This window comes from Taudactylus pleione, unplaced genomic scaffold (assembly GCF_031769625.1).
Source record: "Taudactylus pleione unplaced genomic scaffold, aTauple2 ptg000201l, whole genome shotgun sequence".
Classification (NCBI taxonomy): domain Eukaryota; kingdom Metazoa; phylum Chordata; class Amphibia; order Anura; family Myobatrachidae; genus Taudactylus; species Taudactylus pleione.
Genome location: NW_028284603.1, coordinates 52,372,033 through 52,396,002, shown reverse-complemented (window position 1 = coordinate 52,396,002; position 23,970 = coordinate 52,372,033). Strand labels below are relative to the sequence as shown.

At 44.1% G+C, this 23,970-nt stretch overlaps 1 protein-coding gene and 1 pseudogene across 1 annotated transcript in view; both read right to left on the bottom strand.

The window, feature by feature from the left end:
* Window positions 1-852: 852 nt before the first annotated feature.
* Window positions 853-23,970, bottom strand: part of ANAPC1 (anaphase promoting complex subunit 1) — a 149,355-nt gene continuing 126,237 nt past the window's right edge. The window contains exons 43-48 of the mRNA XM_088477380.1: window positions 21,995-22,133; window positions 7,022-7,108; window positions 5,729-5,824; window positions 5,277-5,475; window positions 3,070-3,204; window positions 853-2,228 (exon numbers count right to left, since the gene is read on the bottom strand). Of these exons, the coding sequence (XP_088333506.1) occupies window positions 2,113-2,228; window positions 3,070-3,204; window positions 5,277-5,475; window positions 5,729-5,824; window positions 7,022-7,108; window positions 21,995-22,133 (772 nt within the window). The 3' untranslated portion in view covers window positions 853-2,112. The remainder of the gene's footprint in view (window positions 2,229-3,069; window positions 3,205-5,276; window positions 5,476-5,728; window positions 5,825-7,021; window positions 7,109-21,994; window positions 22,134-23,970) is intronic.
* Window positions 17,862-17,979, bottom strand: LOC148518400 (5S ribosomal RNA; annotated as a pseudogene).

Here is a 23,970-nt window from a genome sequence, read left to right as displayed (position 1 = left end):
ACAAGGAAGTATCAAATAACCAAAATGCAGCTAGAATAACATGAATGAATGTGTAGTTGGGCTGAATGAAAACCCATTGATACCAAGCTCCCTTGTCCTGTTTGTGTTCCTAATACCTAGTATTATTATACGGTATGTATGCACCTGTCTAATTCATTCACAAGACAAGTACTCTGTTTACTGCAGACTTATTTGTAAATCTCTTTTCTATTCAAATAGCTGTGCAGTTTGAGTATAAAATATTACATGAATTAAAAAAAAAAAAAAACATTCCCTTATTTGGCCTTTTTACATTTTATTTGAATGTAAATATATGTACGTTTGTAAATACAATTCCCTGCCTAAGGCCGGGTACACACTTGCACGATATCAGCCTGTTTTGAGCAAATCAGGCATATTATGCAGTGTTTATGCCAGATTGCACGCTCCCGTCGATCACATGCGATATTGTATGATTTGGCTGTGTTGCACGGCCAATCACATGATATCGCATTCGGGGCTGTGCAGTTCAATGAATGACTTTCCATCGTTTATTAAATCTTCCTAATGTGTACAGGCAATCTAGCATGGTCCGGGGTGAAGGGTAATCGCCACGACAATCAGCAAGATTGCCGGTTGTTCAGGGGTGCACCCACCCTGACTTTTACAGTTAGTTGCATCCACGGTGTGAAAGCTGGATGTAGACGTCAATACTGAATAGGCGATATCACTTGCCTGAAATAAGGGAGATGTAGGCTTTAAAGTGGATTTGTTACCACCACACGTTCAAATTATTACAAACTTCATTGACAACAAAACGTTTGCCAAATTATTGATAAAACATGGTGAGTCAGGCATACAATTTGTTTTATTTTTTCTTTATTTTGTTAACAAAACTGTACAAACCTCTTCTGCATCAACACAATTTCATATTTATAAAAGAAATACACAGTTTTTACGACAAAAAAGACATCAGAAAGGCGGCTGCACTTCACTTTGGCCTTGATTTACGAAAAGGTGACCAAAGAATCTCAAGTGAAATGTGTTCTACACAGTTCCTAAACACTCACATCGTGGAAGAATGTTCCGGCCATGGAGGACAGTAAAATAAATTATTGCTTGTAGTAATAAAGTGAGATGGAGGATGATGAAAACCTCACTAATAACACTTAGCAGTTTATAGAGACTCATAGTAAGATGAATAGCAGTCTCCCCTGCCTGTGGGGGATGGGGGCGCTGTAACTGTATATTGTTCATATAATTTATTCTTAAAGGGATGTGGCCACACCTCCTGCAATTAGGGCACGCCCCCTTCACCCAGCCCGACTCTTGCCAGTCCTGACTACAAACAGTGGGCCTGATTCAGCTTTGGAAATAGAGTAGCAAGTAACTGTGCATCTTGGTAAAACCATGTTGCACTGCAGGTGGGGCAGATTTAAAACGTGCTGAGAGATTTATATTTGTGAGGGGTGTGTCCAAACTGAAATCTTAATTGCAGTGTAAAAATAAAGCTGTCCAGCATTTGTGGGCTACATGTAAAAGCAGCCAGTATATACCCTACATGCAAAAAAAAAATAATAATAATTTATTTGCACCCCTTGCATTGCAACATGGTTTGTCCAGGTTCACTGTTACTTGCTCTATCTTACTCTATTGCCAAAGCTGAATCAGGCCCAGTGGACTATTTATAGTAAGCTGCACTTGTAACAAAGCAAAATGTTTTGCATCTTAGAATAACCAGACTTGTTTTACTGTTTAAAGCAATTCTAGATAAATTGCAGATCCACCTGCTTGGATGCTATGGGTTACGACAGCTTTTGCGAATACTTGTGCAACAGTTTTAATAACCCTTCCCCTCCAGCACCCGTAATTCACTATTTCCATTTTCAGATTTCCCCCGTCCTTAAACTACTATTTGGTTCCCTTATTATCCTGCCCCATGTACACCTTGCATCCTCACGTACATACTGAGAAAGGGGATTACATTGCATGGTGGAGTGGAATAATTATTTCAGTTAGGGAAAATGGCCCCATTTACTCATGCTCGCTTCACATTGCAGGTGAGGCCTGAGACAGTGCCATGATGATAGACATATCCCTGCAGCCATTCAAAACTTTGTTTCAGTCAACCTACTAGAGGACCATAGACTGTGGATTTCCAAGAAATAGCGGGGCGAGCCTAAGTAACGCTCTTACTGGTATGTTCAGGTCCTGGAATTTTAACAGCAGCTCAGAAAAACTATTATGTCCTGTAAGAAAAAGAAATAAATAGGAAGAGATTAAAAAAAAAGGGATCCACCTTAAACCCACATCCACAGTTCACCTTAATAGGACCTGCACTCATTATGCACCTTGGCTTTTAGCCTGGGGAATATCAAAAGTAAAAATCTCAGTGAAGGTTGTTGGTTATTAGCAGAGTGAATACATGTTCTAACTTAAGGGGTGTTGTAGGAGATCTGTTCTGGTCTAGTAAAACCCACCATGTCTCTTCCTTGCAAGAGACCCCTGCAAGAGGAGACCCCGACTTCCTTTTGTACTGAAGATGGAGAATGGTGCACAGCAACCTCAGATCTTTGCGTCCATGTGGTCAGGTAAGGATTACGAAGACCAACCACCCTACAAATGTAATGCAGCTTACTACGGTCATTGATTGTGTCTAGGGGTAGTAACTCCCGCTGCCTCATGTATGGGAATGTGCTGCTGTGAGTCCTCGTGGTCAAAATGGACAAAACACCTCTTAACTGGTTTTATCATGAATTGTATCCTAATATTAAGGAACATTTCCTGACCCTATATATAAAGCAGATTTTTACTTAATTTGCCGGGGAAGTGCATTTTGGCTTTTAGGCACATAACGTATATACTAATACAGTTTCTTAGTAATCTAAAATGTAGCTATAACAGTAGTCACTACTCTGATCATATGTTATGACACAAATTGGATTAGAACCTTGAAATATTGCGAAATTATTAAACATTTTGTTTTATTCAGCCTCTCAGAGGACACGTGGCTCTAAATGACAGTAAAAAATGTGAATCTTGTTAGAGGGATGATAGGGGTGGAAAATTGATAAATTACTCATAAATTACCTTCTAGTGTTCCTCCCAATAAGTCCTTTGGTGCTGGCATGGAGTAATAAACCAAGAAACAGGCCAACATACTGAGCTGAGAGTCTTCGACTGGCTGACCAGCTAAATACGAGTGCAGGGAGATATCCCCTCCACCTGTTAGGAAACAAGAACATAACAGGTGGACACGTCACTTCAAGCTCTTTATGCACGATAAGGTTATACCTTGGGAAAACAAAATATAACACCATGGGCTAAATGTAATAGGATGAGAGTTTAGAGAATGTGAGAGTTTAGCAGTAAACTCTCAATTGATCGAGTTTTATCTTCAAAATGGGAAAACATCTGGATGAGAGTTTAAATCATGAGAGTTTTTTCAGTCTAAAAACATGTGAGTTTGTATTTTCTCAGACTCTATTACATTGGCCAAGTTTAAAATGTGTGAGTTTACTACTAAACGCTCACCCTATTACATTTGGCACCATGTGTTGGCTTGTTGTATAACTTGTCTACATTCAGGTGGTCAACATTCGGAATGTCGAGACAGTAATTTGGTTGACAACCAATATGTTGACATGCAGTTAGGTTGACAGGGTTAATATGTCGACACATTCAGAATGTCAACATTTAAAATGTTGACTACAAAATTTCAAAAAATGTTTTTTTCTTGCCTATTTTGGCCTAACCCTAACTATAAACCTAAACTTAACTCTAACCCTAGAAATCAGCAAAAACCAGGTCGACATTCTGAACATGTCAACATTTCTACTGAGGTGACCTAAACGCAGTGTCAACATAATTACATAATGACCGTGTCGACATTTAGAATGTTGACCATTTACCCATGTGTTGAATATGGGCTAATTACATGTAATCATTAACACAAACTACTAGGAAGTGGGACCGATATACTCCATCCAATAGGTCAAACATGCGCTAGTTGAACCATGATGTCCGAGGGGCTCACCCTTAACGGAAGGAAGGAGCTCCCTCAGGATGCTCAGAATATGTTTTATTTGTTACATCTACCATTAGGCAAGTAGAGGCACTCATTATGTAACAGACTGAGAATTTGGGAGGCCAGAGTAACAATATTCCAAAACAGTTGGTATTTAGGGCAGAACCACCAGACATACAAAAAAGACCTGTGCTGGCTGCAATTCTCCCAACAGGCATCCAAGGCGTCAGAGTAGATACCTTGATGTAGAGTGGGGCCATAGTACCAGCGGTAAAGCAGTTTGTAAACTTTTTCTTTAATGGAGAGCAGCACCTTCAGAAATGTCAGTCCATTTCTCTTGGTCTAACTGTTCTCCAAATCAGATTCCCGTTTAGTTTTGAATTGACTCTGCATCAGTAATGGGGAGTAGGGCATTATAGAGAGCAGATATGAAACATTTGGAAAATTGATTAGAGATTCAGAATCATTGAACATCTTTATACGAGTCTACACTGAAGGCGTTATCCCAGTGAATGAAAAAAGCAACTGATTTGCAGGTACTGGTAGAACTGGTCTATAGTGAACCTGAGAAGGTCCAATGGGTCCTCGTACAGGAGAAAGACCCCAGGCACAGCACTTTTAGGGTTTTACAGGAATACTTTTGCCCATGACATGCTACAAATCACCAGACACAGTAGCCATTGACCCATCGTTGTTTGCACCAATTGTTTTCCATTTAGTAAACCCAAATAGTCATTCAGATCTCACAGAGCTTTAGTAAGCTGTGAATAGCTGTTTTAGGTGAGGAAAAAAGCTAATTGTAATCGGTATAATTGTTGGATGTCCGAATACAAAACGACATTATTTGTCGGTCACTAGAAGGATATTCATTATAATGCTTTGTAATTTATTATATACATTAATAATGAGCCTATGGGACTTTATATGCTGGATAACAGAATATAAAACTAAACAATCATCTACTGCGGTCTGGTCCTCTGACATGACCACCATGTATGTGCTGTGTAAGATGGTTTCGTTTCAAAACTGGGGCTACTAGCCTTTTTTTAAAACGTACACCCATTATATAAATATATAGGTAAAAGATTATTATGACTAAATCACAGATAAGGGAAAAGTTTTATTTATTTTATACCTGCTTAAGGCCCTTAATATAAAGCCTCTACCCCCTTCAGACACAGGTTCTCGAACTAGCGTCCAATATGGCAGTAGTGTTTGGCATATTAAACTTATGCACACTGAACCTAGTTTTGAACACAGATCCCTTTACCTTGCAGCCATTCGTCCAGGGTGTTGTCAATAGTACATTTCATCACCGGCAGAAACTCTGAGTTCATGAAGAGTCCACGGTTGAAATTCCTCTTCATCCGTTCCTGGAGTTTCTGAGAGTTGAAGAAATCTAGAACCAATTTTATCTGCCACAGTTCAAAGGTCTCTGTTGTTTCTCTCCGTTCTAGTCTTCTCACAGCCTTAAGGAGAAAGAATACAAACCATCCTATACGTATTTCTATAATATGTCGGGAATATCAATCTTGAATGCCAATACCTTTTGGAAGACAGTTCTTAAATAAGTAAAGTGACCATGTATGTACCTTTATACAGGTACCGATGTGCAACCATTGCATTGCTACACTATACAGCAGATAAATGCTATGGCTGGAGAAAGCCAAATATTCCCTTACAGTAACTTGCATAATTTATTATTTAAAAAATTAGATTTACCTGGTCAATTGCAATGTAGGCAGGAAGCATCTCGGGGTTCTCTTGAGTTACGCACTCGTACAAGATGGAGGAAAACAAGTCCAGGATTTCTTGTTTCTGGCAACAGAAAACAATGAAGCAGCTTTTCTTGATAAAAGTGCATTGTATAAAGCAGTTACTGGCACCTTACCAACTTGATCATCTTACAGAGTGTCCATTAACAAATAAGTAATACTAATGTGATAATAGAGGAAGATGTACACATAAAGAAAGGGCTACCTATTGTCTATAATATTCTATGAGACAAGAAGTGTTTGTCCATAGGATGAGCAGCTGATGTGTCAGGGCCTTGTCTAACTTATTATGGCCTGATACTCTAACATGCTACATGTGAGACCTGTAATAAGGAGCACAGCCAAAACTTGGTGGATTCTGTGAAAACTAGGAATTGTGTGCATGGTAAGGTGTTAATAAGCAACATCCACTTTCCCTGGAGGCCATTATTAGGTGGATAATGACCTCTTGGGAGCGCTCATTACTACAACCGCACGTTGTTGGACAATGCGTCTCAAGTCTACATAAAGACAGATGACAAGAGCAAGCAGAGCCCAGTGATGTTTGCATCACTCTACACTGAGCAAACCCCTATACAATCATCGGGCCATTCTTTCAATTTTGACTAATTCATGCAATGTCGAACCAATAGCAGTGCCGCCTCTGTGGGTGGTACAATCATTTTCTCTCTATATTTTGGCAGCTGGGGAACAAAGGTCGGCAGTATGATTTTATAGATGTGTACGCATGTATTGGCACTGTGGTTAGGACTTCCAATCCGGAGTAAAGTCGACTGAACCACTGCATCGAAAAAGTGGTTGCAAAGGTGTGTACCCCCAGCTTTAGTCTTTTTGGAGAGGAAACGCGTTGACCAATGTTTACACGCTGCCAGTGGGAGCATTGAAGGAACAAGTGGAGCAGTAGTGGGCACACAGAAAATGTTGGGGGCACTTGTTTGATGGTCTGAACACTGGACCTCAGGTAGGTAACCTTTAGAACTCGGTTTTTACAGAAGATGGACCACCTAAAACTGAATTTTCAATGAGTCTAGAATTAATTTATGAGCCTAGTTTACACAGAAAATATGTAATGAAGTAACACAAAGAACGCATTTCTCATGATCTCATCAGATTAGGATAGCTAGCTCTGAACAGTAAACCTGCTACATCAAACATAACCAAATATTAAAGGAACATAATTACAATCCAAGTTAGAGACATTATTAACATGATTTCCTACAACAATGAAACCATATTTTACCTGGCCCATGTCCATTGTTGGCTTGCAGAAATATTCTGCAAACGACAGCAGTGCAGGATCAGATGTGAAAGCGGAAATGGCCTCTGGCTAATGCAAAGAGAAAAGAAGTGTGTGCTAAGCAATTTACCAAAGCCACATCTGTTACACACAGAACCTTGTCTTTCTTATAATTACTCTATATACTGATGTATAAAGGAACCTCTAACCGTAAATGAGACTCCAGGTCATTTATTTAGAAGTGTAAACGGGGTCACAATAGGAAACAAAGAAGGCATTTGTTTATTCCAAGTAGGGGTTATAAAGAGATCTAATGATTAATACAGATGAATTAGAGTTTGCTTTATGTTTGGATACATGCTTGCACAACAGCCCGCGGGTTATTAGGAAGTAGCAGAGCATTATTCTTTTTTTTTAAATTTTGTTAAGTGCTATACAATCCACTGTGTGGCATTATTTTCCCTATAGCAATTATTACAAATAACTATGCATTACTATTATTGTTCTACCATACATAGGATGCAAACATACTTCTACATTACAGCCACTAAGTCGTCTTACATCTAAAGAACAGTGATCAGAAGTGACACAAATAGGGATGTGTGTCTCAATTCAATTGTCTTCTATTGGTGCACAGGGGGCCCACCCCACCCATCCTCTCGCACAGCACCTCTTACACTACATATGCGTAAGCATTCAATTCATCCTTTTCAAAAGATACTGTTTATTTACTTAGGGGAACATATGTCCAACAGAAACAATTGCATTCTCAATTTATATAGCATTTCAATGGCTGAAAATAAAAATAGCAGCGGCCTTTGATGAAAGTGCTACTAGACACGTTCTCAAATATTGATCATTTCTAAACATGAATATTTTTTAAGCAGTTTTTTCCTCCTTCTAAAAGAAACATTTTCCCATGCATATAGGGCCAAATGTAATAGGGTGAGAGTTTAGAAAAGTGAGAGTTTCTGACACTTTTTAAACTTTGCCAATGTAATAGAGTCCAAAAACAAAGTAACAGAGCGAACATGCATGTTTTTTTAGACTTAAAAATTTCTCACGATTTAAAATCTCATTCAGATGTTTTCCCATTTTGGGATAAAACTCAACCAATGTGAGAGTTTACTGCTAAACTCTCACATTTTCTAAACTCTCACCCTATTACATTTGGCCCATAGTGTTCATAATTGGAAGCTTTCATCATTGTGCACAAAACTAATAACAGCTGCAAATGATATTTGTACAGAAAACTAATAACAGTTGCAATTGATATTAAAAAAACAAAACTTATATAACTATTTCATTAAACGTCTGTGGAAGCTGCCAGTTAGAAAAGAAGTTATGGTACACTTACCTTTGTTAATTCTCTTTCTTCAAAGTCCATAGGGTCAACAGGGGAGACAATGGGGTATAGGTGGTGGTTAGGAGGACTGGACACCAGCAGTTAAAGCTTTTCTGTCCCAGGATGCTCTGGTCCTTCCCCCCTATACTCTGCCCACAGCCTGAGGCAATTCAGTTTTGTCAACAAGCCCAAGCCAGGAGCAAGATAGGAAAGAAGGAAGACCGATACACTTAACAATCACACTCACACAATAGAGAAGGAAACTGGTGACCAATAGAAGAAACCCATAGAAGCCAGGTCTGTCAGGGCGGGCGCTCTGTAGACCCTATGGACTTCCAAGAAAGAGTTAACAAAAGGTAAGTCTACCATAACTTCTTTTCTTCTTCGGGGTCCAAATGGCTCCACAGGGGAGACAATGGGGATGTCTCAAAGCAGTTGTTCAAGGGCAGTGATGCTCGTGAGCTGAGAGGAGAATCCGACGCCCAAAGGAAGCATCCTTAGAGGGGCAATGGCATCAAAGGCATAAAACCTAAGAAAGGTGTGGACAGAAGACCACGTGGCCGCTAAGTTGTTCGGCAGACGCGCCACGGCGGGCTGCCCACGAGGGACCCACTGAGCGAGTAGAATGAGCAGATACGGTATCTGGTACAGGAAGGCCAACCTGCGTGTAAGCCTGTGAAATAGTCATGCAAAGCCATCTGACAGAGTCTGTTTGTTAGCTGGCCAGCCCTTCTTGTGGGATCCATATAGGACAAAGAGGGAATCTGTTTTCCTGATGGAACCAGTATGGTCCACGTAGATCCTCAGAACACGTACCACATCTAAGGAGGCCTCACCAGCCGAGAGGTCTGGTGGTTACAATGCCGGAACTACAATTTCCTCATTAACGTGGAAACGAGAGACCACCTTGGGAAGGAAGCCAGGATGAGTTCGAAGAGCAGCCCTGTCCCGATGAAAGATCAGAAATGGAGATCTGACACCCTATGGGCAGTCGCGATAGACAGAAGAGTCTTTGCAGTGAGCCATTTGACGTCTACTGAGTCCAGGGGTTCAAAAGGAGGTCCCTGAAGTGCATGGAGAGCCACTGACAAATCCCACGGAGCCACAGGAGGGACAAAGGGAGGTTGTATACGGAGGACACCCTGAAGGAAGGTGTGAACATCCGGCAATGGAGCAATTCTGCACTGGAACCAGATGGACAGAGCAGAGATGTGCACTTTCAGAGAGGCCAGACGGAGTCAGAGATCCAATCCAGCTTGAAGGAAGGCAAGGATCTGAGAAACCGGAAAAACCTGAGGGTCATAGCTTCTGGTAGCACACCACTGGAAGCATGTATGCCACACCCGGTGATAGATCTGTGCGGAGGCCGGCTTACGCGCTGAGCATGGTCTGGACCATGGAGCGAGAAAGCCCTTTGGACCTTAGGAGGGATGTCTCAAGAGCCACGCTGTCAAAGATAGACGAGCCAGGTCCGGATGTAGACAGGGACCCTGAAACAACAGGTCTGGCCATAGAGAAGTTAGAAATTAGTGTCTATGGGAGATTTTGAAGATCGGAGTACAAATGGCGTCTGGGCCAAGCCGGAGCTACCAAACAGAACCGTGCCCCCCTCCTGCTCGAATTTCCAAAGGATCCGAGGAAGAAGGGAGACTGGAGGGAAGAGGTACGCCAAATGGAAGGTGCACTTCACTGATAAGGCGTCCACGAAGGCTGCTTGTGGTTGTGTCGTGAGGCCATGAGGTCCACGTCCGGTAGACACCATTTGCCCACCAGGAACTGAAAAACCTCTGGGTGTAGAGACCACTCTCCAGCATGCACGTTGTGATGACTGAGGAAATCTACTTCTCAATGAGAATCCCCGTGATGAACACTGCGGAGATGGCCGGGAGATGACGTTTGGCCCACTTGAGAATGCGTGCCAGATCTGCCATTGCCGCCCGACTGCGATTGCCTCCCTGGTGATTGAGCTAGGCCACCGCTGTGGCATTGTCAGACTGTACTTGTACTGGCCTGCCCTGAAGAATGTCCTGAGCGAGTGAGAGCTGTGTAGATGCCTCTGAACTACAGGATGTATTGGTAGGACCCCCTCGGTGGGAGGCCTGGAAGGAGTTCTGGCCGGTCACTAAGCCCCACACGCGGAGGGCTTACGTTCAAGGTGAGGAGCACCCAATCCGGGATCCAGAAGGGGCGACCCTTGTTTAAGTGGGACGTCTGTAACCACCAGGAGAGGGATAAACAACTTACAGAGAGAGGACTATCGTCTGGGATCTGTTCAGATGGGGCAGCTCATTCCACCTAGATATGATTAGGTGTTTTAGGGGCGTGGAGTGGAACTGAGCGAACTCTGCCATGTTGAAGGTGGATACCATGGACCCCAAGGTCTGCATTGCTGAGTGAATTGACACTCGGTGACTGTGGAGTAACCTGCGCACTCGTAGCTGTAGTGCGGAGATTTTGTCTGCTGTCAGGAAGATACTCTGAACTTGAGAATCCAGAAGGGCTCCCAGATGTACCAACCTTTGGGAAGGTGTCAGGGAGGACTTTTTCCAGTTGATCAACCAGCCGTGTTGTTGTAGAAAGGCCATGCTTATCTGAAAATGGCGGTGAAGGACCTCTGGAGAGTGTGCTAACAGCAAGAGATCATGCACGTATGGGAGTAGTGTGACACCCTGACGATGAAGGTGGGCCGCCATAACTGCCATGATCTTGGTAAAGACCCGCGGAGGTGTAGGAAGCCCAAAATGCAGTGCTTGAAATTGGAAATGTTGCTGTAGGACAGCAAACCAGAGATATCATTGACGAGAGGGCGCTATAGGTACATGTAGGTAAGCATCCTGAATGTCCAAAGACACCATAAAGTCTCCAGGTTCCATAGCTAGGACAATAGAACGGAGGTTTTTCATACGAAACCAGGGCAGTCTGACAAACTTGTTCAGAGAATAGGCCGATGAGCGCCATTGGGCTTCTGAATCAAGAAAAGACTAGAGTAATAACCAGTCCATCGCTAGGAATTATCACCCCCGAGCGCAGCAAGGACTGAATGGCCGTCTGGAGGAGCAGAGCTTTGCATATCAGCACCTCCGGTCTGTCTCCCGAGACCGGAGGTAAGATTGCGCATAGACGCAGATTCCCGTCAGCGGGAACACGCCCTTACCTGTCCCAGCTGCAGTCTGGGGTCCTCCCGTGGAGCCACACTAGCCAGGCCCCCCGATGCCCCGCTGTAAGTACTAAGCCTGGGGCTGGAGTTACAGCACCGCGGGTGGTGCTGGAGCAGCAACGCTGGGTCCAGAGGACTGTTTAGCGCTGCCTACTCTTCAGCAAAAAAAAATAAATAAAAGAAAGCAAAATAAAGCTTGGGCTGCTTAAAAACAGCCCCACTGTTGTAAACGTAGATCCAGCTCCTGCCGGACACCAACGAAAACTGAATTGCCTCAGGTTGTGGACGGGGTATAGGTGGGAAGGATAAGAACATCCTGGGAAGAAAAGCTTTAACTGTTGGTGTCCAGTCCTCCTAACCACCACCTATACCCTATTGTCTCCCCTGTGGAGCCCTATGGACCCTGAAGAAGAAATTGTGTATTTTTTTTTTTTTTTATAAATTTATTTAACACTGCAAACAAATCTGTGACATATGAACATAGAAGTTCAGCATAACAAAAGCTGTTATACAGAATAATGAATAGTATATTAGACATATACACATCATAATATAATATACACATACATCAGATGTCCAAATTTGTCGTTAGTATGACATACTCAGTCAAAAGGAGGGGGAAGGAATGTCGTCTGGCACTCACCCGCTAGGCAACAATATGGGGGGGGATCTCCCAACAGTATTTGGGTCTCATACCATTGAGTCAGACGCATACTATGGTGGATCTGGGATTGTGTCGACATTGGCAGAGCAGCCATAAAGCTTTCCCATGTATCAAAAAAAGAAGAGGCTTTCTTCTCTTTATCTAACATAGTTTCCACCCAGTCTATTTGAAAAATAAATTTCAACTTCTCCTTATATAATTGAAAATTGATTGGGGTTGGGTGTATCCATTCTTGTAAAATGGCCTTCTTTACCACTGCGCTTATTGCAAGTAATAATTTCCTGCTACCCGGAGTAAGTCTCTGTCCCCTCGGAACGATACCCAGAACAGCCCATACAGGGGTGAAAGGCACATAGTTGACCAAATGAGTTTCAGCATCTCGCCTAAAGGTGCATATCCACTAGCAGATAGTGGAACGACAGTACGATTACCACATTGTAATCGTACAGTCGTTCCTCTTCCCCTGTAGTGCCTACACTGAACGATATGTCGTTCAGTGCAGACACCCTCCAAATCCCCGAGCATGGCCAATATGTCATTATTGGCAAATTGACCGGCATGTTCAGGCGATGACTGATGTCAAAAACAACCAGCGGGAGCGCGCATCGCTGGTCGTTTGACATTTTAATGCACGATTAATGAGCAATTGAATGATAATGATCTACTTCAATAACTCATTTATATCGGCAAGTGGATACGCGGCTTTACTTGCCTCCAGAAACCCTGGACTACTGGACATTCCCAAAGGCAGTGATAGAGATCTGCCTCCTCCCCTGCACATCTAGGGCAAGTGTGAGAGTCAGATAAACCCATTCTATATCATCTGTGAGGGGACAAATAGGTCCTGTGATATACATTTAGGAAAAGCTCGCTATATGTACAGGCAGTCAGTAATGAAAGTGATCTTAACAACCCATGTATTAAATCGTTAATAGAGAGAGTTTGGGAATTGTGTCAGCCATTGGCGCATTCCCTGGCTAACCAAAGTGTGATCTAAAGGTGCGTACACACTGGGCGATTAAAGTGGACAACTGAACGATAACTATATCGTTATCATTCAGTCGTCCACTTTATCGTCCATTTTTAACACAAAAATGATGAACGATAACGACGACGCACGTTCCCGCGGGTCGTTCGTCATTATCGTTCATCGGGTTAACATGCAGGCCAACCTGACGATATTGTCAGGTTGCTGCATGTTGGGGAATGAGGGAGAGAGCCCGACGCTAAACGATATAGTTAATGATAACGTTCAGTGGGTGTGCTCAAATGTCATGAACGACAGTGAGCACAGCCTGCCGGGGACACACTAGACTATATCGCTCAGGGAGCATATCGTCTAGTGTGTACGCTCCTTAAGTCTTCACTAAGAAATTAGTAATAACAGGATTTTGGTACTTACCGATAAATCCCTTTCTCCGATTCCACAGGGGACACTGGAGTTCAAGACAGTGGGGTATAGACAGTGGTAGAGCAGAGCCTGGCACTTTAAATAATCTAGAAGTGTGACTGGCTCCTCCCCCTCTATGCCCCATCAGCCCCAGTTTAAGAACTGAGCCCGAGAGGAGACGGAGGACAACAGAAAAATTAGGAAAAGGAGAAGACCACAGAACGGAACAAGACCGACTGAAGGAGAACAAAGGAACCCATTGCAGGGAACCCATGCAGTCACACAACTATAGAAACCAAACAAAACGGCAGGTACGCAGCGCTGGGCGGGCGTCCAGTGTCCCCTGTGGAATCGGAGAAAGGGATTTATCGGTAAGTACCAAAATCCTGTTTTCTCCTTCATCCACTAGGGGACACTGGAGTTCAAGACAGTGGGGACGTCCCAAAGCCAACCTCCCGGGTGGGAAGCGCGGAGAACTTGCTGACCCCTCGGCCAAACCAAAACAGGGACCGCCAAGAACCATAGGCCCAGCGGAAGCTGAGGATTAAGTGTCGTAGAGCACAGGAGATAAATACCACTCCTCGCTAAACAGTCATAGAAACTTCCATAACGTACAGGTTAAGTCAAAAGGAACAGAACGGCTGGCGAGAGAACAAAGACAGTTGAGAAACGTCAGAAACAGTTATCTCAACTGAAATAGACCAAACCGGACCGTTGGTAGCCGAGAGCACCAACAAGAATCCATAGAAGGGCCGTAAACGAGAACAAACTCGAGAACCGTATTAGAGGCTAAACAGTAAGCTGCAACAGGTGCAGACAGCAGAATCCCAGCACAGCTGGACATAATCGTATATACAGAAGTATAACAATATCAATATACAGAGCTAAACTTGTCCACAGACTCCTAACAGAGTATGCAGGGAGTCAAAAGACTAGACCAAACAGTCGCCCTGAACCATCCTTGAGGTCCAACTACAACAAAGTTGTTAACCAGCGGAAAGGTTAGGCCATAGAAGTCTCCAAAGAGTGGAGATCCCACTGGGCATGAGCCCTAGGCGAAATAGAGAGGATTGAGACCACAAGACCCTTCAGAGGGTCAGACAGCAGTACATCCCATTCTGAAAACAGGGATAAAACAGCAACTGAAATGCTGCCGCTAAAAAGAAAAACAACTTCCAGCATGATGGAAGTGCCTAGTCAGTACCAACTGCTGGCCCAAACCCTACCAGTAAAAGAGCACGAATGCAACAGTCAACCAGGAAGAGCTACCAATATAGGGAAGCATCCAGTCAGCAAGGCTAGAGCACTAGGACAACCATGAAGGTACCCATCAGGTACATGTCAGTGTGATCAAATATCAACAGCTATAGAACAGAAAACCCAACCAGGCCCCCTGCGTGGAACATAGTGACTGTTACACATCTATGTAAAGACGTGCACTAGCCCATAGGTGCGCTTCGGTTCATAACCCCAACAGATTCTAGTAGATAGTGTCACTAATCCAATGTTGTAACGATGCACCCACACACCAGGAAAACTCTAAAGTGTAGAGCCAACTGATTAAAAGAGTGGATGGCTGCTAGGACAGCAGCTAGGGTGCATAAGGGTGAATAACCTATGTATGTCAGGTTGCATGAAATAGGAGCATCTTCCTAGGCATTAGTGTGGTATGCTCTTACCTGTGAGCGACCAAAAGCCCTCTGGACGCTATGTAGAATGTCACTGACCTTTACCATCACACAGCAACCTGCCACGTTAGGAAGAGAGAGTAGCTTCAGTGGGCCAAGACCAATGCTCTACAGCACGGACATCCATCTGGAGATGTGCAGTATAAAATACTGTGGAAACTAGCAAAATGTTAGTGGAGACAAGAAGATCGTAGAACAGGACTCTATACTTGAGCCTGTTCCATAAGAGATGTGTATCTATATAGTCGTGTTTAGACTATACATATACCCCTAAAACGAACTGCTAGTGTAAGTACCCATACATAAATATTTATAATGGTGAAGTGCGTATTATGCCCACCAATCTAATACCACCCAGGCATGACACTCTTATATCGGCAGGTGGCTCTAGGCCTTCATGATATGAAGTGTACACAAGGGCCCCTTAGAGTCTAATTTTATTGAGATATGTGACAATAATATGGAGTACCAGAATTGATATTGAGAAGTGTACCTGTACTTAAGGGTACCTGTACTTAGACATAGAACGCGTTTGTCATCCCAAGTATTCATACAAGGAACGCATTTGTCATCCCAAGTATTCATACAAGGAATGGGTGTCTAATAAGTCTTCTACCAAGTGCATCATTGTAAATAATAATGGGTCCTCCGAACGGGGCGCTGTAGATATAGACTAACGGGAACTGAACTATAACCCCAGGAGGGTGTAAGTACGTATCTTTATATACATGTGTGGACATACACGAAGGCCCCAGGACATGTATAGGGTCCATACTGGAAGCAAAGCCTAAGACTATCACTATGTAAGCCGCATCACATGACTAGTTTATAGAGCACCATATAATATGTATGGATCTAGCCTACAGCTTCTGGGAAGCCCAGGCGACATTCGCATGCGTGTACTTATAGGTAAACCTAATGATTGTGGAATTATAGGCATACCTACACACATACATAAATATATATATATACATATATATATATGAATATGTACACACACACACACACACACACACACACACACACACACACACACGCACACACAACTCAAACCCCAGGGAGAGAGTGTGTAAAGCGGAGTTATTGTACCAACAACCGCATCAGGAGAGTCAGCCTCCAATCGCAGCCTCCTTCTATCAATATGCTAGGTATCAGACAAAACAGATAAGAACAGATCTTACCTCTGCTCTTATGGTAAGGTTAAGAAGCGATATCTACATATGGATACGCGTACTTCATACAATCATATATTCTACACATATATATATATATATATATACATATATACATACACATACATATACATACACGCACGCGGCTTGCCTCCACTCAGAGAGACAGCTCATGTGCCGCGTGTGGCCGTCCTTCTGCTACTGCGTAGGGGCAGGATATTTTAGCAGCGTGCTGTCCCAGACTGGTTTTTCGATCCTGGGACCCTTCTGTTACTGGTGTACTCGCCTTATCAGGTGGGCCATTTTATCTCCAGATGAACCCGTTTTTGAAGTGGGAATCAAAAAGACGACCTCAATGCTGTGAGGCAGTAATGCCACCGCACTAGCTGTGCATCACTAACTTCTTCTTGTATGTGCCACCGAATGGAGCACAGAAGATATAAATCTATATAGATGCAATACCCTCTAAGGTAAGCAGAGAAAGCTGGTGAAAAAGGTTTTAAGATCAGCCTTAAATGTAGTATATGGGTTTCCACATATATACATGGGAAGAGTACTGCCCCTCTCAAAGGCGAGCCAATGTGAGACATAAGCCTGGGGAAGGGACGCAAAAAAGAGCTAACCCTGAGTGAGGGTATGCTATAACCATAAGTGCTAACCGCGGCGCCAGAACAGCGGCTAATACTATACATTTAGGCAAGGTAGTTAGTATACCATGAGGTAGCTCAGACTTTAGATGAAGCAAGGCACCCTTTGTGATAGATGCGGTGAGGCAGTTCCAAGGGGAAGTCTGACAGGGGGTAATAGCAGGCGCTGCAATTGGCAGGACTGTGTCTCGTCAGCACAGCGCTACTAGCCGGGATGTGCACCAACTGAATAACTGGCCCCTCTCAGAACCTCATAACGCGGTGTTATAGTTCAAAATTAAAAGGGGATTGGGCTAGTTCCCATTCTGCTAGCAAACCAGCCATCACTATACTCCTGTCACCCAGTGACAGGCATCCCTACCGTTTGCGCTGAAGCACTCCCAGTGTGGGAGGGGGAGGGCATAGGAGACCCACGCTACAGCACTCCCTGCTGCAGGTAGTGCACTAAACTATACTACCTGCGTGCAGGAGATGACAGGAACATTTCTTAAAAAAGAACATGAGCAATAATTAAGAGCTATGAAATGTATGTTCTATAATTACTGTCCTTAGAAGGGAAGCAGGGGGCGCTGGAATACCGCTCTGAGTGTGCAAAGTGTTACACTCCAGTCAGCACTGCTAGCCCCGTTAATAGAACTACATAAAGCGGAGTAGTTGTAAATCCGGTTTGTGCCAGGAAAACGGGGGAGCATTCAAGGCTCCTGATGCAAAACCCCTCATTAACTAAACATCTCTCCTGCTAGGCCGGAGAGGATTCATGGAAGCACTGATGTTGTTCTAGGCCTACAGCTCCCGGTATTCCCAGGCGGTCTCTATCCAAGTACTAACCAGGCCTGACCCTGCTTAGCTTCCGAGATCAGACAAGATCGGGCGTGTTCAGGGTGGTGAGGCCATAAGCTGCTATGGCAGGGCGCGACGGTCATACAGCGCTACATTGGGGAGCTGCATTTGGTATAACGTTAAGGCTATTAGCCCTATGCTACAGACTAACCAAAAGGGAAGCCTGCTCAGCCCCGCCAGGAGCTCCGGGATGAAGCGTCTCCTCCTGAGTTTAGATGAGAGCTGCTAATAGCTAAGGCAGTGCTGCAAGCACAGAGAGTACACACAAACTCCACACAGCAAGGGCCGCGGTGGGATCCGAGCCCACAACGTCAGCGCTGAAAGGCAGCCATGTTATAGCGCAATGATAGCAGAACCGCGCTGCTCTATGTCCAGCAGGTCTGTTGTAGCTTGACTGTGCCTCAGCTGCGTACACTAGCTCGCCTTCTGAAAAGGGAAGACGCAGCGCTCCTGTTATGGAGAATGGCGGTCCTCCGCGCATTCTTAGCACTTGCTGCCTGGGGCACATAGGCTGTACTAATACAGGCAAGAGGGTGCGCGGTGCAACGGAGACTCTCCCACTATCATCGCACCACTTCTCAGCGGTGCAGCGTCTCCTCCTGTAACAAGAGGAGAGACATTGCAGGTACAGACAGGCCCACTGTAGCGGCGTCTAACGGGCGCGCGGGAGATCAACTCGGCGCCGGTGTTATTTGTGAGCACTGGCGCGGTGTATTACATACAGCCGCTAAGCGGCTCCAAGTGCCCCCGTCAAAGCCGTCGCCGGAGCTTCTACATTACAAGCCCCGGCGCGGCTCAATTATTAGCTTGCCTGCTCCGCTAATGGCGGACGTTTAGCGCGCCTACCGCGGCTACACCTCCTGTTCCCCATCTGGGGAGGAGGACCCGGACTGCGGACTGTCGGCGCTGCACTGCCTTGCAGGGGGGAGAGCCCGCCTCAACACTGAGCCACAGAGCTCAGTTAAATGGCACCGCTGAAATGGCGGGCATTAACAGTGACCGCTAGCGGCATGTCACTGAGCCCAGCTAACTTCCACTGCTCCTGCTAATCAGGAGCAGTGGTCATACTTACGGACTGCTGCGGCCAAGATGCTGGGCTGAGGGGGCGGCGTGGAACCCGGACGCATGCCGGTGTGAGCAGTGGCGGGTCCTCACAGGGTCGGATGACTCCATTATATGTGCCCCCTCCTTAGGGTCACCGGACACAGGCTGCAGTAGCCGTGTGGTGCCCTTCCCGGCGGCTCCCACGTAGCAGGCAGACTGCCACAGTAAGCAGCCTGCCTGTCCTCAGTGTTTGTAATAAAAGCTTAAATATAATTAAATGAGAAAGGCTGGATCCAGCCTGATGTGCGACCGGCTCTCTCGGGCACATTCTAAAAACTGGGGCTGATGGGGCATAGAGGGGGAGGAGCCAGTCACACTTCTAGATTATTTTAAGTGCCAGGCTCTGCTCTACCACCGTCTATACCCCACTGTCTTGAACTCCAGTGTCCCCTAGTGGATGAAGGAGAAAAATTGATATGGCCTTACAATTATATATGATCTAGAAAGACATTGCCAGTCAGCTTCTGAGAATGCACGGACCACAGAGGCTATATAATGCTGTGCCTGGAAGTATGCTAAAGGATAGGGTCTAAAATTTCTTCATTGCCTCGAGGAATGTCAGGGGCCGTCTTGCATCTAAATTTAGCAGATGACATATTATGAACTCCTCCCACCCTCCATACCGTAAAAGGATAAGCTGCCTCTCCCTCTTGAAAGTCTAAATTGTGCAACAACGGAAGATGGACCGATTTATGAGCATTGAGGCAGAGCTTATGGCACAATATGTGCCAGAGGCGTCTAGTTGTCATTAAGGGTTGTCACGGACTTCTGGTGGAACTTCCTCGTCATGAATATGTAGAAAGTATTTTAAGGCCATTGTAGGAAGAAAATGTGATTCCAGGGATGTGTTGGCGTAGACCTCCTGATCGTGTAGCCAATCAGCCAGAAACCTCATCAGGGAAGAATGATTGTAAACAAGAATGTTGGGAAAATTTATTCCCCCATTGGATTTAGGTTGACATAATTTCCAGAGACTAATACGGGCCCTACCACCCTGCCATAGAAAAGACCAGAAGAGCTTATTAATAAACTGAATATTCCTTTGTGGTTAAGAGAATGGGCAATGCCTGTAGTATATATTGAAGACGGAGAAAGGTCATCATTTTAAGAAGAGCGGCCATACCTAGATACGAGAGGGTCAAATGTTTCCAACTCCTGAGCTCCTCAGTAATGATTCGGATTATTCGAGATACATTCTTATACAATAAAGCAGGATTCTTAGGCAAAAGGATGCCAGATATTCTAAATGCGAGGAGGCCCATGAGAATGAAAAAGATGAGCCCCAAGAAGGAGTAGAAATAGTGGGATGAGGAAATATCGCTTGCGATTTATCTTCGTTCATTTTCATACCAGAGATGTCGCCAAACTGCTCAAACTTCTGCGTGATCAAAGGTAACCTACGCTGTGGGTCTGTGATGTACAGAAGAATATCATCCGCATAGACTAAGTTTAACACTGCGCGTCCCAATCTGGATTCCCTGGAAATCGGACCATTGTTGCAGAATACGAAGGAGTGGATCTATAGCAAGGTTGAATAGGAGGGGAAAGAGGACATCCTTGTCGGGTGCCTCTTCCCAATTCCATGGACGTGCCACACAGAGTGATAAAAGAAATGAAGCAATTTAATAAAATCAGGGGCAAATTCCCTGCGGTGAAATTAAATTGAGGGCATTATTCTAAAAGCAGTATATTTTAGAACTAATTAATGCGTGAAAGCATAGTATAATAAAGGATAATAATAATAGTATGGTTAGGTTCTACATAATGCAACAAAACAAAGTAACATATTAGATTAAAGTCTACTCATGGCTCATTTAATTGACATTTTCTGGGGGCTTTGTATGGCACAATGTAGATTAAATGTCTATATACCTCCTGCATGCAGTACCAAAATGTACACTTTTTATTTTTCATAGTGTCTACTTCATTCCAGTTCAAGTGTTTCAATTGGCAACTGTAGTACTCCTGACTGCCCTAAATGTATCGCTATAGCGGGTTCGCTTTTGGCATCTACTGTGGAACTGGTGGTGAATTAAATCTCGGAAGAAGTTTGGCTTTATCACTTCAACTATGTGTTTGGAGACTTGCAACAAGCCTATAATGAAATATATATTAAATTTAACGTCATTGCAGGGCCGGATTAAGGCTTGTGGGGGCCCCCTTCAAGCCACACGGAGCCCCCCCTTCTCCCTACTCCTAGCCACCCCGAGCCTCCCACCCCCAAACCACATGGAGCCTAATGCTCCGCCGGCGCTGCTGACTTCCCTCAGTGACAGCGTGCGGGCGGGACCTCCCTGCAGAGCTGCTTCCTAGTCCTCTCATCAGCATCACGGAAGTAATGCGTCACGTGACGCCGATGAGAGGACATGGGAGCCGCTCTGCGCTATATGCAGCAGCACTGACTGTGCTGCTACATACAGTAAATACCAGAGTGCAGCAGTGAGCCTCAATCCGGGAACAGGTGTCATTGGACACCTGTTTTCGGCAGGGTTACACTGACCCTGTGTTGAGGCCCCTCCATGTGTGGGGGCCCAAGGACGACTGCCCCTGTCGCCCCCCCCCCCCTTCTTAATCCGGCCCTGCATCATTGGCAGGAGTTATTGCTGCTAGGTACTGAATGGCACCTGGTTAGCCACTGCCTGCAGGCATGGATTGCTGTGGTCAATATTACCATGAATCAAGAAAGATTTATGTATGAGAGTAGAGAAGCTTTTACCATGTAATTTGATCTCCCTGGTACTAGATTTGAACTGGGTGACAATGTCAGACTGTTACACTTACTCCTTTTCCCCCCAACTCTTAACTCCCTTGTCTTTGCCAAGTGGATCTTAGAAATCTTGGCACATTTTTTTTTTAATCGTTTTCTCTTTACAATGGCTATATTAGGAATCAGTGGTCTAAATGCAAAGGGAACCAGAGGAAATGGATAAATACTTGTAGTTTTTTTTTTTTTGAGGAGACAAAAGTACCTTAAATGTCCGAGCCTCTGAGTTTCTGTGAGTCACAGTTTGAGCTAGTAGGCTTCTCCAGCCCATGGGGTCCTCCTTATAGGACAGTTGTCCAGCGCGGAGCTTAACATACAGCACACCATCCTTAGATAAGATTGTCCTGAAAACAATGAGAAAAATGTACAGATGAAAACTTTAATGGAAAGCAATATTAATGGACACCTTAACTATGATTTGTCGATAGATATATTCAGTAAGCTCAATATTAAGCTCATTATATTAAGTACTGAGATAGTGTGATATTTGCATTTTTAATTAATGGTGGAAAAATAATAGCAAGCGTTTTCAGCAAATTAAAGTTTTTCCAGCATTTTGAGGTACAGAAAAACGTCTCTATAGTACTTTTTCAGTGGTTTTATACAAGTTGAAAAAACCACTCTTACCTCTCATCTGCAAGTTCTATCCTCCACTAAACAGCACCTCCACATACCTGTCCCACATCATTTACACCTCCACATACCTGTCCCACATTATATACACCCTAACAAAACTGTCCCACATACACTACCGTTCAAAAGTTTGGGGTCACTTCAAAATTTCCTTATTTTTGAAAGAAAAGCACTGTTTTTTTCAATGAAAATAACATTAAATTAATCAGAAATACACTCTATACATTGTTAATGTGGTAAATGACTATACTAGCTGCAAACGTCTGTTTTTGAAAGGAATAGGTGTATAGAGGCCCATTTCCAGCAACCATCACTCCAGTGTTTTAATGGTACATTGTGTTTGCTACGCGCGTTAAAAGACTAATGGATGATTAGAAAACCCTTGAAAACCCTTGTGCAATTATGTTAGCACAGCTGAAAATGGGTTTGCTCGTTAGAGAAACTATGAAACTGGCCTTCCTTTGAGCTAGTTGAATATCTGGAGCATCACATTTTTGGGTTCGATTATACTATCCAAATGACCAGAAAGAGAGAACATTCATGTGAAACTCGACAGTCTATTCTTGTTCTTAGAAATGAAGGCTATTCCATGAGAGAAATTGCCAAGAAACTGAACATTTCTTACAACGGTGTGTACTACTCCCTTCAGAGAACAGCACAAACAGGCTCCAACCAGAGTAGAAAGAGATGTGGGAGGCCCCGATGCACAACTGTGCAAGAAGACAAGTACATTAGTGTCTCTAGTTTGAGAAATAGACGGCTCACAAGTCCTCAACTGGTAGCTTCATTAAATGGCACCCGCAAAACGCCAGTGTCAACGTCTACAGTGAAGAGGCGACTCCCGGATGCTGGCCTTCTAGGCAGATTGGCAAATAAAAAGCCATATCTGAGACTGGCCAATTAAAGGAAAAGATTAAATATGGGCAAAAGAACATTGGACAGAGGAAGATTGGAAAAAAGTGTTATGGACAGACAAGTCGAAGTTTGAGGTGTTTGGATCACACAGAAGAACATTTGTGAGACGCAGAACAAGTGAAAAGATGGTGGAAGAGTGCATGATGCCGTCTGTCAAGCATGGTGGCGGTAATGTGATGGTCTGGGGCTGCTTTGGTGATGGTAAAGTGGGAGATTTGTACAAGGTAAAAGCGATTTTGAATAAGAAAGGCTTACTCCATTTTGCAACGCCATGCCATATCCTGTGGACAGCGCTTGATTGGAGCCAATTTCCTCCTCCAACAGGAATGACCCAAAGCACACCTCCAAATTATGCAAGAACTATTTAGGGAAGAAGCAGACAGCTTCTGTATTCTGTATTTGTATTCTGTCTTTAATGGAGTGGCCAGCGCAGTCACCAGATCTCAACCCCATTGAGCTGTTGTGGGAGCAGCTTGACCGTATGGTACGCAAGAAGTGCCCATCAAGCCAATCCAACTTGTGGGAGGTGCTTCTGGAAGCATGGGGTGAAATTTCTTCAGATTACCTCAACAAATTAACAGCTAGAATGCCAAAGGTTTGCAATACTGTAATTGCTGCAAAAGGAGCATTCTT